Genomic DNA, 16,636 nt, shown 5'->3' on the forward strand with positions numbered 1-16,636 from the left:
ATAACAAAAGCATATAATTACAAGAAACACATACCTGAAGATTGATGCGGGAAATTCATGGTTAACAGTGAGGGTGTTCTCAAAATTCTTGGAATAGTGTTTCATAACTATTGATAAGATGACTTAAAAATCAATGGTTGATACTTTTTTTGTCCTACACAAAATACTCTCCCACTTTGGCGGCCCATATGTAAAAAAAGCCCAAATGTGTTAGATTTATGAGGTTTTGGCTTGTGTATGATATTTTAAACAGCATAACCCTTCCCCTGTTTTTCTTATCCTCACACACTCTTGTGCTTCTTCTTCTTCACCGTTTCTTACATGTCTATCACTGCCACTGCGTTCAAGTCTCTCACCATGGCCGATTCGTGCCTCCTCTCTTCTCCCTCCTCGCTCTTCCACAACATAACCAAACCCCACGTTTTCTCACCTCCTTCCAAACCCCTCACACTCCAATTCTCATGCCTCAATTCCTCGCCCTCGCTCTCTCTCTCCCTCGCTGCACGAACCCACCGTTCCCCCGTCCTCACCCACGTCGCCCAAACCTCCGATTGGGCCCAGCAAGGAGACAACACCGCCACCTTCCAGGCCCAAGAGGAAGACCAAGAAGAGGGTGGCCTCCTCGATTGGCAGCCCGAGGGTGAAGGCACGGAAGATGAGGGTTTCGTGGAACCGCCTGAAGAGGCCAAACTCTTCGTCGGTAACTTGCCTTACGACGTTGATAGCCAGAAATTGGCCATGCTATTCGAACAAGCCGGAGTCGTGGAAATCGCCGAGGTTCGAAAGAGAGAGGCTTGTTTACCCTCTCAATTTTCATTCTCGGTTTCTGTTAATGTTATTTAGGGTTTAAGAGTGAAATGAACGCGTGTGGTTGCCGTTTCTCTGTAATTTTAGGTGATTTATGCCAGGGACACTGACCGGAGTCGTGGATTTGGATTTGTGACGATGAGTACTGTTGAAGAAGCTGAGAAAGCTGTGGAGAAATTCAATAGCTATGTAAGTTCGTATCACTTGTTTTTTATTGTTTATTCTGATGTTAAATGAGTCAGCTTGGGATTGAAATGTTTGGTTTGTTTTTCTGTTGAGTTCTTCGTTCAATATTGTTTTTTATATATATGGTTGTTGCTATGGTGTAAGTGTCTTGGAATAACGGATAAAAAAGGAATGGCTGGTGTTACCTGTTGAAGAGGCCGTGTGAAGTATTTTGAATTAAACCCATATGCATTATATTATATATCTGATTGTTGTAGCATTCCATGCACCCCTATTGGTAAAGAGCAACGATATGATTATAACCACTTTAAAGTGTCTTTGTTTCCTCTATGCGCAACAAGACTTCTTTTGTGGCTGCATAACTTGTGTGATAAAGATGAGGTGGCTTGTGCCTGTGTCATTTTAATTCTTTATAAATATATGGTTACATCCTGAAGTTCGGACTCCCATTCAACTATTTTTGTTATATTTTTATTTGTTAGCCAATGACCCGAAGACTCCCTGAATCAAATGCTACATAACCTTTCTAAGTTTGCTCTTCTCGCATTTCTTGTTGCTTTGTGCGAAGAAGGTTTTCCAAGTGATGTATATTACATGTCTTCCGATGCAAAAGGATTTCTAAATAATTTTGGTATGTTGTTGTTTGAACTTATTCATATTATGTGTGACAGGATTATGATGGAAGATTGTTGACTGTTAATAAGGCTTCTCCGAGAGGAGCTCAACCTGAACGCCGACCTCGTCGTAACTTTGAGCCTGCCTTTTCTGTCTATGTTGGTAATTTGCCGTGGGATGTTGATGGCACCAGGTTGGAGCAAGTTTTCAGCGAGCATGGTAAGGTTTTGAGTGCTAGGGTAGTGTATGACAGGGAGAGTGGTCGTTCACGTGGCTTTGGCTTTGTGACAATGTCGGATGAGTCAGAAATGAATGATGCTGTTGCTGCTCTTGATGGGCAGGTATTACTCAAGTTCTTTGTTAAATTATCAATGCTTTCATGCATTAGCTTGAAACGTAGAGCTTTTGAAATTGCCTCTAGCTTCAAATTGACTACTTTTACAGTTTATTTCTGGATGATTTTCTGATATGGTGGTTTGGTTATTTCAGACTTTGGACGGAAGGACAATTAGGGTGAATGTTGCTGAGGACAGACCCCCCAGGCGTAGCTCCTTTTGAGTGGCACCCCACGTAGTTCCCCATTTCAGCTGCTGGAGTTTTCTTGCATTTTTTTAGTGGCTGAGGATATAGTGACAATTTTCTTTGAAGGAAATTCTTTTCTTCGGGCGCTAGTTTCATATTAGATTTATTTGGTTTGTTATTATGAATGTGATGTCCAATGCAAAGTAAGTTGTAATTCTAACTCCTAAGACCTTGAAAAAAAGTATACTATGTTGCGTTTTTGTTTGGGGCTATTTGTTAATCTATGAAATGAGAAAACGGGGAGAGGGGACTTCTGTCGTGACTATTGTAGAAATGCTTTGTTCGTTTGAACTTGATATTCAAACTGAACAAAAAAACATTATTTCCAGTCACCGGACACGATTCAGTTCATCCAGCTAATAATAATTTAAGTTTGCGTGAATCCGATACGGGTGATGATTTATTGATTTTAAATCATTGATGTGCTTCTCGGTAAGTTTCATCAGAACGGTTTTATTGTCCTTTTCTAATTGATTTTTTTTTTTATTACAAATGAAAGAACATCTGCAGTATTTCAAAATAATGGATGAGTAGTTTTTTTAAAGAATGTGCTAGTACTCCAGGAAAGAAAATTTTCAATTGTGATTTTTTCCCCAGAAGAAATCCATTTCAAAAAAGTTATTTCCACTGTAATTCTCAAACTGGACCTATTTAATGATTATACGTTGAGAATTTGGCCATTCTTAATGAAAAACAGACTTTACTTCCTTGCTTTTTCTAATTTTCAAGAAAATAAATTGAAAAGTCAGGAAAGAATTTGGATTTTGGAAAATTGAATGTTGGCATATTTTGGAAAATTGAATGACTTCTTTGAAATAGTTATAAACGTTAATACATTTATTCTATATCACAGTTTTTCAGTAAATATAAAAGAAATTATATTACAATTTGGTCGATAAAAGTAAAATATAAACAAAATATTATATATTATTAATTATTAATAGGTAACGTGTATTGTTTTTTGTTCTAAAAGATCGTTACTGAAGTTTAGTTAAATGGAATTGAAAATGAGTATTTATGAGTGAATAGTATGATTTAGTCTATTTTTTAAGTTACTTTTTTATTTATGACGATTTTTAAAGAGAAGTTCAATCTTTAAAAATCGGTTATATTTAGTATAACGAACGGTTAAGTCCACAAAAGACTCAAAGTGGTTTAAAGAGTCCAGTGAAACTTTTAATTACGTACTTCAAACAGAGGTGTATTGTTAAAATTAGTCTCTTTTTTATTTTATTTAAGTTAGCTAATAAAATACGTCAAACTAAGTTAACTATAAAAATATATTTTTATGTCATGCTTCTTTTCATCAGCAAATAATAAATAAATTATAGAAGAGTATTTACAGATGCTCTAATCCTTTAATAAAAAATATATAACATGAACAAAAAGATGTAAAAATTTGCTTTTATAAAAAATATATAACCTGTACTGTAAAAAATTGGCATGGAAACCTTACTGTAAGATAGCCACAAAAACAAAAAAGACAGAGGTCAATCATGTAAGGAAGGATCCTTAATGAAGAGAAACCTGAAACTAAAAGCAACAAAGACAACCTCTTCTACGGGCCTGTCTAACAATACCAGGCAAAAATGAGCCTTGGCAAATGAATTGGCCATGATAATACATGTATAATAATGAAGCAAAAGTCCACCAGAACCTTTGCTTAACTTGTTTAGGTGAAACACAACCAAAGCCAGAAATTAAGACGGAAAAAGCAAAACTAGAGCCAAATAAACATGGCTGAATTCCATTCCAAATTGATTAAAATCCTCAAGTTCTGGTCTGAAAGTGTGCTGGATGTGAAACTAAAGAGTGAGGGAGGGACGGGTTGTGCTTATCCCAGATTTGTTCATGATTCCACTTTATCTCCCTCCGGTCATTGTTAAAAAGATCATACACTTTACTCACTTGTCAAACTTAGAAACGTAGTGTTATCATATCACATAGATTTTAAGCATATAAAGGAGAAAGATACAAATCATTATATGAAAATTTTACTGAAAGAATTTTATGTTTTATTCAAGCCAAGTTGTTAGTTGAGAAAGACTAAAAATTTATTTAGAATAAACTTTTCTTTGTTTGAAGATTACTTCAGTCCTATCTTTCCACATAGAGTTTTGTCTAATATTAATGTTAGTAATATAAAAGTGTTTGGAATTCACCCTAACTTCAATATGGTGCACCAAGCTCCCCCCCCTCCCCCCGCCCCCCCAATCGATTATCACACATGTTCCAGACCTTTTGGAATACTTTACAGGAGAAGAATAAGTGTTCTACACTCTCATCGCTTGCTAAACACAACTCACATAAGCTACGTTGTACTTGGACCTCTCTCTCAATTAATTTATCCTTCGTTGGTAGTCTATCCAATGATATCCTTCATCCTAATAATTGTGCATTCAGGATTACCTTTGTGTTCCACAACATTTCAAATACTTTGTTCTTTTCCTCTGCAGAGTTTCCTTGCAGCTTATTATAGATAGACTTGACGAAAAATACACCATCATCACCTTCCTTCGAATTTCATGTATCCGACCACCCCTTTCTAAAGCTTTGATTATTTATTAACCAAAGGAGTTGTTCCTTTAAAGTTGCCTCTCAAATGAGTCTTTCTCTCCTCCAATATAGGTCCAAATCCATAAGCTTCCTTCCTAATGACCCACCTCCTTTATATATCTTTCTTTACTCTCTGATATAAAATAGAGCCTAGGAAACCTATTATTGAGAGATTCATCCCCTACCCATTTGTCTTCCAAGAACTTTACTTTTTTCCCTTATCCTATTACCCACCCAATACACTTATCAAACCATGTCCCTTACTCAGAATTATCACAGGTTTTTTGGATGTCTTTCCACCACCTAGAGGCATTCCTAGAAATGTTAGTTTCATCAAGATTTCTCCATGACCCATATTTTGATTCAAGTACCTCTTTCCAAAGGCCATGACCCTCCATTCCTAATCTCCACTTCTGTTTGGCTAAGAATACTATATTGTAGTTTCCTATGTCTCTTATGTCTAGACCCATTCTCCATTCCTAGTCTCCACTCTCATTTCTACATGGTGTTTGGATTGTGCAATTTAAAAGGATAATTTTTTTTAAAAAAATTTAAAATTTTTCACATTAAAATGTCTTGTTTGGATAAAATGATTAAAAATAAATTTAAATTTAAGAAATTTCAAAAGATATTTCAAATAAATAAAATAAAAGAAGTTCTTACCTTTTCATTGTCACTCTCTTCACAAAAGTCAGTTGAATCGATTTAACTGAAGACTCAATTGAGTCAACCCGAGCTTAAAGCTCAAGCTAGGTCGATTTGGACCAAATATTGAGTTGGGTCGATCAAACTATTAGTCGAGCCAAGTCAGCATAGATAAAAAGTGAAGTCAATTCGACACTGGCCTAAAGTCAACTTAATTATGTATTAACACAAGGTTAAGTCGATTTAGCACAAAACCAAAGGTTGAGTCAAGTTGTTCATACCAACATTCAAGCCAAGTCACCTAGGTCAAATGTCGAGACAAGTCAGCTAGGCTAGAACGAAGGTCAAGCTGAGACGATTTAGGATGAAAGTTGAATCAAGATAAGACAGTTTGGGATAAAGGTCGAGTCAAACCAGTTTAGACTGAAAGTTGATTTGGCTCAAACCAAAAGTCAAGCTTAATTAGTTCATACCAAAGGTTGAACTGAGTTGGTCAAACCATAGTTCAAAAGTTGGTCAAACCAAATTACGCTAAAGTTCAACTAGTTTGCTTCCTAAGTCCGATCTGAATTGAAAACTGAAATCAGAAAATATAAATCCTTCTCTATTCTACGTAGCTTTTATACATTTACTAAATCAATTAATTATAAATTCCGCGTCTAATATAACTTATTTCTCACGAATTTTCAAACATTTATTCATTCAAAGGCAAAATGTACTACAAATTTTGTTTTGTTTTCACTAGAACTGGTGAAATAGACTCGTTCTACATGCCGGCGGGAGAAAAAAAAGTCCCTGTCAATATATTTAATAATTAATTCATCTCTCAAAAAACACGTATACTTTAAAATAATATGGAAATAAAACGCAATTCAAATATCTTGAAGAATGTAATTAACATATATTTTTAATATCCAGATAGTTTTGTTTTCTTTTGAGAAAACTTACAAACACAGAAGACAGTAAAAACAAATACTTGATATCAAAATTATTATTAATGCACATGATGAATATGAACTAATCCAGTAAGCAGAATATGAAACTTTATACTAACAAGATTCAGGAAATTTTTAACTGTACAAATTCAGGAAATTTTTAACTGTACAAATTCTAACAGTATGTGTTCGTCCAAGATCCCAACACTGACATCTGAAATATAAATATTCAGTATTTGGCTGCATTTTAGTAAGTTCGCAGTTGAGCTTCTCGACTAGTGAGGGGAACGTAACGAACAGACGTCTCAGTCCGGACACTGATAGAACCATCAGAATTCTTATCCACCACCTTTAGATCTTGAAATATGTTTCCAACAGGAATCACCATTCTACCTCCAGCCTTCAGCTGGTCAATTAGAGGTTGGGGAATTTCTGGTGCTGCTGCTCCAACGTGAATGGCATCATAAGGTGCAAACTCTGCCCAACCTTCCCTCCCATCTGTCAACACGACACTTATCAATCCTCCAATCCATAATCCCAAGTAGACGTTTATTTAACTGGTCAAGAAATAATCAGGCAACTATAGTAGATCCTTAAGATTCCATTGTCGCGTACAATGTCACACGGATGTTTCAGATAAAAATAGTAAGAACAATGTTTTCGGATCAACTCCACTTTAATCGACTCAATAACATCAAAGAAATAGCAAGTCTTGACAAACAGGTTATGTTTTCACCATTTGACAGAATTAATCGTATTCAAACTATGGCATTATGTCTCTAAACCCTATGGTTGAAACAAGGATTGCATTCATTATTGTGCTAAAATGAAAAGACACAGTATTTCAGATTCAATTCAAACAGATACTTAAAAAACCATACCACCAGCATGAATAGAAAGGGATCCATCTGTCAATTGTGTAGCAGCAGCACTTTTCTGAATATTCTCTATGGAAGAAGAAACCAATTCAGGAATATGCTCTACACCAATAGCACGGCCTTGGGGTCCAACCATCAAGGCAAAGCACGCCGTCAGATAACCCGTTCCTGAACACAAGTTAAATTTGGAATTGTGTGAACACCAGCTAAAGTTAAAAATGTGAACAGCCAAAAAGACTGGTAAACAGAACAAGAGTTGATTTATGTAGCCGGATGTCATAGATCCACCTAGAATTGGGAATATGCAAATCAATAGCGAGAACCTACTTCTAAATGTCTTTCAATAAACACTGTCACAGTTCTACATCTTCACACCATCTTTCTCTTGCTATGCCTGTAGAACCCCTCCAAGGAAGGAGGGTGTGGTGAAGCTTAAACCTGCCCTTCATCCGCGTTTCATGAAATCCATCCATTCCTCAAGCAATAATATCCAGTATCTTGTACAACATGTTATACTGTCTATTTTAATAATCACACTCATTAACACGAGACAGTACTTCACACTTTTTACCTTGGGAAGTTTATGCCTCATTAACACGAGACACTTTACCTGGGGAAGTTTATGCCTCATCAACAGCAAATCAAACACACATATATTAATGGGATACCAGAAAAAATTCCATTCACTAACTAGCAAGCAACTCCCACTTCTTTTGGACGTGTTCGAATAAAATTAGTCAAGTAACTAATTTTCTAATTTGATTAGAATAGATTCAAGGAGGATATACCAGAGCCAACGTCCAAAGCACGCATCCCAGGCTGCAACTTCTCCTCAAGCAACTGAAGACACATGGCATGCATATGCGGGGCAGATATAGTGGCATTGTACCCTATGGCCATGGGGCTGTCATCATAAGGCTCAGCTCCATCAGGTACAAACAACGCTCTGTCAACTTTCTCCATTACTTCAGCCACTTTACTTGATGTGATCACTCCACATCGTTGCAACCTCTCCACCATCGCTTTGATCTTACTCGTGCCACTCACAGGGTAAAATCGCTGCAATTTTTTAACACAAAATATAGGATTCAAAAATTTCAGTCAAAAATCAAGAGCACATGATCAAGGAACACAAGTAACAATACCATTTGGTTATCTCTCATTTCTCTTTTCTTTTTCCTCTTGGTAAGAAGGCACTAAGAAAAGACAAATACCAAACTAAAATCTAGAAACCCAAACAGACAAAAGAAAATAACATGACGTTGACGCGCTCGCCATTTCTGAATTTCGAGAACTGTATTTCCGCAGTTTATTGCTCAATTAAACGAATATTCAGCGTGCTTTCGCTTGGTAAAATAGAATTGTGAAAAGGAAAGAGAATGCGTGGTTTGAATAAACTATTATTACCTTCATCCTAAGGAAAAGAGTGTTCCCCGTGAAGAAATTAGGGTTTGGGAAGAAGAGATTGGTGATGGCGGAGAAGCAGGAAGAGTGCGGTGGAATACGACGGTAGGTGGAGAGAGTGCGTTTTGTTGCATAAGTAGCGTAATAGCTGCAACCATAAGCCAACGGTGGGAAAGGGTAGTAGTGGAAGTGCACGCTCATTTTCTTCTTTTCTCGCTCTTTCCTTTCCTGCTTTTCCCTCCACGGGCTCCCGTCATATATTACCCACACGTGTCAGCCCATTCTTCAAGCCCGGCCCACACGTGGACAACCATAACGATTTGTGTTTCTTGTACATTCTGGATCCATTGCGGTTCTGTTGGTCCCTTACAGTGACACGTCTTATATATCCTATATAATTTAACAAAATTTTAAATAAACTTTCACTAATTCTATTAATTAAAAATATTCTTAAATACAAATCTGAACATGAACATGATATTTACGTATAATCTAAGTTTTACTAATATTTTTTATATATATTAAAAATATTGCTAGCATTTTGCTGAAGTGGTTTAAGGTTTTAATTAATTTAGTATTGTTGAATTTTTCTTATGCAATGAAATATGAGTTTATTAAATTGGGAGGATAAATTATCAGTTATAACATTTTAGCATAATAATTTGCAATAAATTTAGATTTTGTTGAGTTTTTTATACGATAAAACCACTCCTTTTTTTAAGTGAGTAGTGAATCAAGAAAAACAATGGTTATAAAGGAATTTGACAAAAACCATCCAGTTTTCTTTTAATTTTGATTCCAATGGACTTGGATGGTAGAATAAAAAATGTTCCTGCAAGAAGAATAAACAAGATAAGTTAGGCATAAGTGTCACTTTACTCATGTAGTTCGCTATCTCCTCAGTTGGTCTCATCCCGGTTGATATATGTCGGCTTGGACCCAGGAGGGGTTACCTGCAGAAGGGACTCCGAAGCTCAAGTAAGTCAAAACTCTCAGAAGGTCAAATCAGTGATTAATGGAATAATGAATACGTACCTTAAATTACTGGGGTCCACGTGTATTTATAGAGTATTAATCATGTTTGGTTATGCCATGGGCTGGGCCCTGGCTTGGGCTTTAGTTTGGGCTGTAAGTGGACTTGGGCCCTAGCCCAGGCCTTTAAGAGGACTCACTGAACACTAGGGGGGACCTTAGTTTTACTAAGTATATTGGAGTATCGGCCTAGGCCGACTACTTTCCTTGGCGGTTTATGTTGGTTATGTGTTGCCTTGTGCAGGTTGTTTCTCTGGACGTTTAGGTTACCGGTTTAGTTTGGTAAGGCTTAGGCCAACTCGGCTTGGGCTGACTACTTGATTGTTTTGGCATATACGTATCGTTTTATTGCTATTTGGTCGAGTTGGCTAGGTGTGGTACAAAAAAAATACATTTCAAACTTGTCACTATCATTTTGATCTCTAAAATTTTCAATTTATTCTACACTTTGTAACCTCATTTAATTAATGAAGTTAATTAAAGGAAATGTCACACAATATAATATAAGAAGCAAGATCAATGGAGTATAATGTCACTCCCAAGATCTTGAAGGACGATAATAGAGACACACCACAATGCCAGATACAAAGTAATGTAAGAGAGTGATAATAATTTAAATAAATTCCAAGAGAAGACAATACACGGGCCTTAGCCCTAAATGAAAATCCACTAAACGGGAACCAGCCCAGGCGGGCTAAGCAACAGAGTCACCATTTCCCTGTTGACCGCGAGAACCACGAGAACCTCTCGCATCTGCTCACATCAATAAATTGATGATCATCGTAAAAGGAGAAGAACCACATACGGGCAACCAAACAAGCAAACAGGGTAAGCTAGAGTAGAAACAGTTTATCATGCAGTCACATGCTATTACACAATCCAAGCAGTATATATCAACCAATCATGTTATGACTTCTCAAACAATACACTAGACTCAGACTCGACTCATCCGGATTACATATAATCTAGTCGGATTCAGCGGATGCTTGCACTTGTGGTGGATTATCCTGCTCACCCCCGAGCTGCTCACCTCCGAGCTAAGTGTTATAAGTGTTACAATGTCTCAATCCCCCACACACAAGGTTAGACCTTAATGAGTTTTAGGCCTCCTACTACTCTCACCACAAGAGTTAGTCCGCTCTATGTGAGACTAACTGACTCCTTAGAGCGTCAGAATGCAACCTTACCTTGAATCCTTACCAAATTATATAGATGGGGCACCACCATGAACTCCCACTAACAGGGGTTATGGAATTACGTCCCGACCACTGAAACACCACCAAGAGGTCTCACCTAGAGGCTCATAGGTTTACGTACTGACCACATACCAATCATACTCAATCAGTCAAGAAAGGTATATATATATATATATATATATATATATATATATATATATATATATATATATCACCTGCTAGCCCTTTATAATCAACCTCTTTCATATTTCCGGTGAATCCATACCAACTCATCATTCTCAATCCATGAATATAGAATCGTATCTCATACCAATACCATGCCACTTTAAATTACCAACCATATCATTCATTTTACATACCGAGACCACACCAACATCTCCATCCAATTCATAATCACAGATATTCCATGCATTTCACAAGCCTCACACTTTAAATAGAGTAAATAAATAAATCAATAACCCATAACACTCAAGTGGAGAAAACAGCAAAGCCTGCAACGGATCTCGCTCAAGCCAGAAGCCCTCGCTCAGGCGAGAGGGATGCTCTCGCTTAAGCTACAGACTCTCGCTTAGGCGAGCTCGCGACAGAGGCCCCTGGGAGGTTTTGCGAACGCTCGCTTATGTGAGCCTTTCTCGCTTGAGCGAGACCACCCCTCGCCCAAAGGTGAGATTCCTTGCCTGGGCTAAGACTGTAGTAACTTACTAAGGTCCCACGCATTCTCGCTTAGGCGAGCGTCTCTCGCTTGAGCGAGATAGTACTTCGCTCAAAATAAGAGCTCTCTGCCTGAGCGAGAGTTCGAGTGAGAACTTGGCCTACTTATGCAAGTCTCGCCTAGGCGAGACAGGCTCGCTTGGGCGAGAGTGTCAAACCTCGCCACTGTTTCTCCCTGCAATAGCTATATTCTCGCACACAAACAATAATACCAACCATCTCATGCATCCACAGTAGCATACCAGTTCAAGAATCATGAAATGAAAGCAAGACAAACAACGATAGAATTAACAAAAATGTTCTAGCTTCCTTTACCTGGAATAGGTAAAAATGCCTCGACCCTAAACAGTGGGTACGACAGCTCTAAGAACGGACTTGTGAACTGAACAAGACAGTGGAACAGAGTTAGGAACTGAGCTTACTACGAAACCCTACTGTAATTACGAAAAATATGCCTAGAGAGGAGAAGCATGAGCTGAGGAATGACTTACGTGGAGCAAGAAAATGGGGTTGAACAAGCTTGGAGATGACGAAGGTCTAAACCCTAGTAGAGAGTTGCGGCTGCTCTAAAAAGGAATAATGAGAATTGTTTCTGCAAAGTGAATGGAATGAAAGCGTTAGGGCAAATTAGGGTCTTTGACTCCTTATGGACCAACCCCAGACCCAACTGAGTTGGGGCAGCCTCTTGAATTTAGGGTATAACAATAATAAAGAAATTAGTGGGCCTTACACTCTCAATCATATATTTTAAAATAAATGAATTACGTATCATGTTTAAAATATTTTAATGTTTTCTACTATTTCAATTATGCATTTAATTTAATTTAATTTAAATTTACTCTTATTCTTATAATTTTAATTTTAAATTTTACAAAAAATAAATTATATATTTAGCACTCCAATTTGAGAAATTTTAATATATTGTTGATTTATTGTTAAATTTATTAACATGTTCACAAAAAAGTATATATACCGATATAGATATTTACGGGTAAGAAATGCTAACAACTAAGGCAAAAGAAAATTATCTTACAAGATTATTTGGTGTTTGGCCTGGTGTTCGACTTTTGTTTCTTTCTTCTTCCCGAGGTGAAGTTATAAATACCAAAAGCATATAGTAGAAGTAATTAGGTTTAATTAATCGTAAGGTACCCACTTTGGTACCCGCTTTTAAAAAAGTGTCAATTGCATCCCAACTTTTGAAAATTGCTTCAATTAGGTCCCTTTCAGACAGAGTTGACTAACGCCGTTAGTCAACGTGCCACGTGTCAATCTGTGATTTTTTTGATTTTTTTTAAAAAAAATTTTATTTTTTTTTTAATTTTTATTTTTTTTTAATTTTTTTTAAAAAAAAATTAAAAATGCCACGTGTCAAGTCCCTGTGTGTGCCACATGGCATTGTCAGTGCCACGTGGCATTGTAATGCCACGTGTCAGTGTCACTATTAGATGTCATTCATTGTTTTGATTTCGATTTGGTCCCCACATATGTCTTTTTGTTTCAATTTAGTACCTAAGTATGTGTATTGATTCAATTTTGTCCCAATTTTTTTTTTAATAATTAAAATATTTTTGTAATCCATCTTTTATAAGATTAAAAATAATTAAGTATAAATATTTTTACAAAATTAAGTACTAATATTTATAATGTTTCTCTCAATTTCAGACCAAATTTATTATTTGTATGAATGTTATGCTATTTATAAGTACTAAAATGACTTTTACCACTAAATTTTAATATAAATATCAAATACTTAATTTTTTTAAACTTTTATACTTAATTACTTTTAATTTTATTAAAAAATATTTTAATTATTAAAAATTATTAGGTCAAAATTGAATCAAATACACATAAGTAGATACTAAATTGAAACGAAAAAACATAAATGGGGACCAAATTGAAATCAAAACAATGACATCTAATAGTGACACTGACACGTGGCATTATAATGCCACGTGGCACTGACAATGCCACGTGGCACACACAGGGACTTGACACGTGGCATTTTTAATTTTTTTTTAAAAAAAAATTAAAAATTTAAAAAAAAATTTAAAAAAAAATCAAAAAAACCACAGATTGACACGTGGCACGTTGACTAACGGCGTTAGTCAACTCTGTCTGAAAGGGACCTAATTGAAACAATTTTCAAAAGTTGGAATGCAATTGACACTTTTTTAAAAGCGGGTACCAATTTGACACTCTAGTACCAAACTGGGTACCTTACGATTAATTAAACCAAGTAATTAATAGGGATGCTTGTTGTTGCTGAAATGTACCTTATGAATGGTGCATTGTCTTCGAGCCTTTTTAGTTATAAATTGTAGAATCAATTTTTTTAACTTCATCACGTTGGGAGCATTTTGGGGTGTATGTATCGGTGTGAATTGCTCCATTTTTGTCATTTCTTTTGGTTCTTGGTTATTGGTTATTTAAGAAATAGTAATGGTCATTAAAGTTCTAAAGTTCTGAAATGGTTATTTAGCTTTGAACTGAAGTTCGGAAATTGTAATGGTTATTTAGTGTAACACCCCATTTAAATAATATCCTTAATTTAAATGAAATGGCACACCGATAGAGTAGAAGAAACAAATCCGAAGGTATAACCACTACTCCTTACATGATGAAGGATTGACCCCAACCAAGGATGAAGGCACATGCTTAAGAAGACTAAGCATGTTTAAAAAGGAAGTTCACTAATCCTTCATCCCTTTCATTTGTGTTTGTTATTTTTGATTCCCTAAGTTGACTTAGTTGAATCAACTTTAGTTGACTTGTTGACCTTTGACTAGGTTTGACTTGTTCACTATAGTTGACTTGACTTAAGCCAACATGCTAATCTATGTTTATTTGCTTTGTAGGTTAATTAGGAGTAAGAAAGCAATGCTAGGTGGCGCATGGTGATTGGGGAGCATAAATGATGTGGAGGAGAGAGTAAAGCAAAGGCATAAAGCATAAAGTAAAAGGCATGAAGCAAGTGTACCTATGTACCTTTGGTCTCCTTTGTTTTTAGCACACTTTGACCACTTTTTGGAGACATATGAGACACATTCTTTGTCTCCTTTTGTGCTAGAACGAAATTAACCTTGCACACACTATAGTTAGCTCTTTTGTCTCTCATTTTTGTAACCTTATTTGACCTAGTTTCTAGAAGCTAGGGTTAGGTTTTTGTAGAGACATCCTTAGGTATCTTTTATTTGCTTAGAGGCCCCTAAACTCTTCTATATAAGGGGTGCTCCTAGACATGTAAAAGGGTTGAACATTTTGAAGTTAAAACACTCTTGTGTCTCAACCATTTGTGAGAGTTTCCTCCCTTGGGAGTGAATACTTTTAAGCCTTATCTTGCATAGCAAGTGGCGGCACACATCCACTCATCTTCAAGGTTGCCATGGCTTCTAGCCTAGCTTTGTAGTGGCGTGCTTCTCACATTTTTACCATTTTTTTCCTTTCCATTTTATGTTTTCTTCTTCCTTTAATTGTTCTTGGTTTTCTATGGTTTATGTGCTTTCCATTTCCTTTTCATTTTGAATCAATCCATCATCTTCTTCTCTTGAGCTTTGTGAAAGGAACCTTCACATCTAGATAGCTTGCTATCTTAATGTCCAGTGGGGATTTCACTTAGCTTTCTTAATCAACTCACACCATATTCAATATTATTAAAAAGGAACAAGAGAATCCTTCATCATTACAATATAAAAAAAAACTAGAAGAAACCAAGGCACACCACGATGCCAGATACAAAGTATAATACAAGAACTTGACAGTAGTTATTAAAGTACTAAAGGACAAAATAGTACATGGGCCATAGCCCTATGAGAAAGCCCAAGACAGTAGAATCCAGCCCAGATAGGCTACGCAACGAAACCATCACCTCCCTGTTGACCTCGGGTGTTCCTCGCATCTGCTCACATCAATAAATTGATGATCATCGTAAAATGAGAAGAACCACACACAAGCAATCAAACAAGCAAAAGGGAAAGTTAGAGTATAAAATAGTTTATCATATAGTTACATGCTATTTCACATTCCAATTAGTATATCTCATCCAAACATGTTATGACCTTTCAAACAATACACTAAGACTCAGACTTGACTCATTCGGATACATATAATTTAGTTGGATTCTGTGGATGCTTGCACTTGTGGTGGATTTCTCTGCTCACCCCCGAGCTAAGTGTTACAATGTTACAATGTCTCAACCCCCGCACACAAGGTTAGCCCTTGATGAATTTCAGGCCTCCTGCTACTCTCACCACAAGAATCAATCCGCTCTATGTGAGACTAACTAACTCCTTAGAGCGTCAGGATGCAACCTTACCTTGAATCCTTACTAAATTATATAGATGGGGCACCACCATGAACTCCCACTAGCAGGGGTCATGGAAATACGTCTCGACCATTGAAGCACGACCATGAGGTCTCACCTAGAGGCTTATGGAATTACGTCCTAACAACATACCAATCATATTCAAACAATCATGTAATATTTATCATACTTATAAATCTCATGCCAACCTTTATAATCCATCCTCATACATGTTCCATGTTGAATCCATTCCAAATCATCCTTCCCAATCCATGAATATAGAAGTGTAATTCATACCGACACCATGCCACTTTGATTACCAACCATCTCATACAAGTCACATGCCAAGGTCATGTTAACTTATCAATCACAGACCATAAACCATTCTACTCATACCCATTTGCCTAATTCATGCTTTTAAAAGTATTTGAATCAATCCACAAGTTCAAGTTAAAGTAAGGAATTAAAATTCTGCAGCAATTTTCGCTTAAGCTAGACTGATCTCGCTTAAGCTAGACTGGTCTCGCTTAAGCTAGAAATTCTCGCTTAAGCTAGACTGATCTCGCTTAAGCTAAAATCTCTCGCTTAAGCTAAACTGACAGATTTTCACTGGTTTCAACAGGCAAAAACACAAAAATCCCAAACAACAAAAATTTAAGAAAACACAAGCACGTTGTATAAAACTTTGGCATCATATTTCATGCTTTAAAAGGGTGAACAAATCAATCATGGGAGCATACAAACATTTAAAAAACTGTGCTATCAATCTCGCTCAAGCCAAGGAGC

General features: G+C 36.5%; 2 protein-coding genes across 2 annotated transcripts; one reads left to right on the top strand and one right to left on the bottom strand.

The window, feature by feature from the left end:
• The first annotated feature begins 243 nt into the window (after window positions 1-243).
• LOC114164637 (28 kDa ribonucleoprotein, chloroplastic) lies at window positions 244-2,572 on the top strand. The gene is made up of 4 exons (XM_028049375.1): window positions 244-777; window positions 895-996; window positions 1,665-1,949; window positions 2,098-2,572. Exons 1-4 carry the CDS (start codon window positions 322-324, stop codon window positions 2,164-2,166), a joined length of 912 nt encoding a protein of 303 aa, XP_027905176.1. The 5' UTR covers window positions 244-321; the 3' UTR covers window positions 2,167-2,572.
• A 3,845-nt stretch (window positions 2,573-6,417) lies between these two features.
• On the bottom strand, window positions 6,418-8,850 carry LOC114196230 (protein-L-isoaspartate O-methyltransferase 1-like). Its single transcript, XM_028086812.1, has 4 exons — window positions 8,612-8,850; window positions 7,993-8,263; window positions 7,208-7,372; window positions 6,418-6,824 (listed from the first exon to the last, which is right to left on the bottom strand). The coding sequence occupies exons 1-4, from the start codon at window positions 8,807-8,809 to the stop codon at window positions 6,574-6,576; spliced, it is 885 nt and encodes a 294-aa protein (XP_027942613.1). The 5' UTR covers window positions 8,810-8,850; the 3' UTR covers window positions 6,418-6,573.
• Window positions 8,851-16,636: the final 7,786 nt, after the last annotated feature.

Source organism: Vigna unguiculata, chromosome 9 (genome assembly GCF_004118075.2).
Source record: "Vigna unguiculata cultivar IT97K-499-35 chromosome 9, ASM411807v1, whole genome shotgun sequence".
Lineage (NCBI taxonomy): Eukaryota > Viridiplantae > Streptophyta > Magnoliopsida > Fabales > Fabaceae > Vigna > Vigna unguiculata.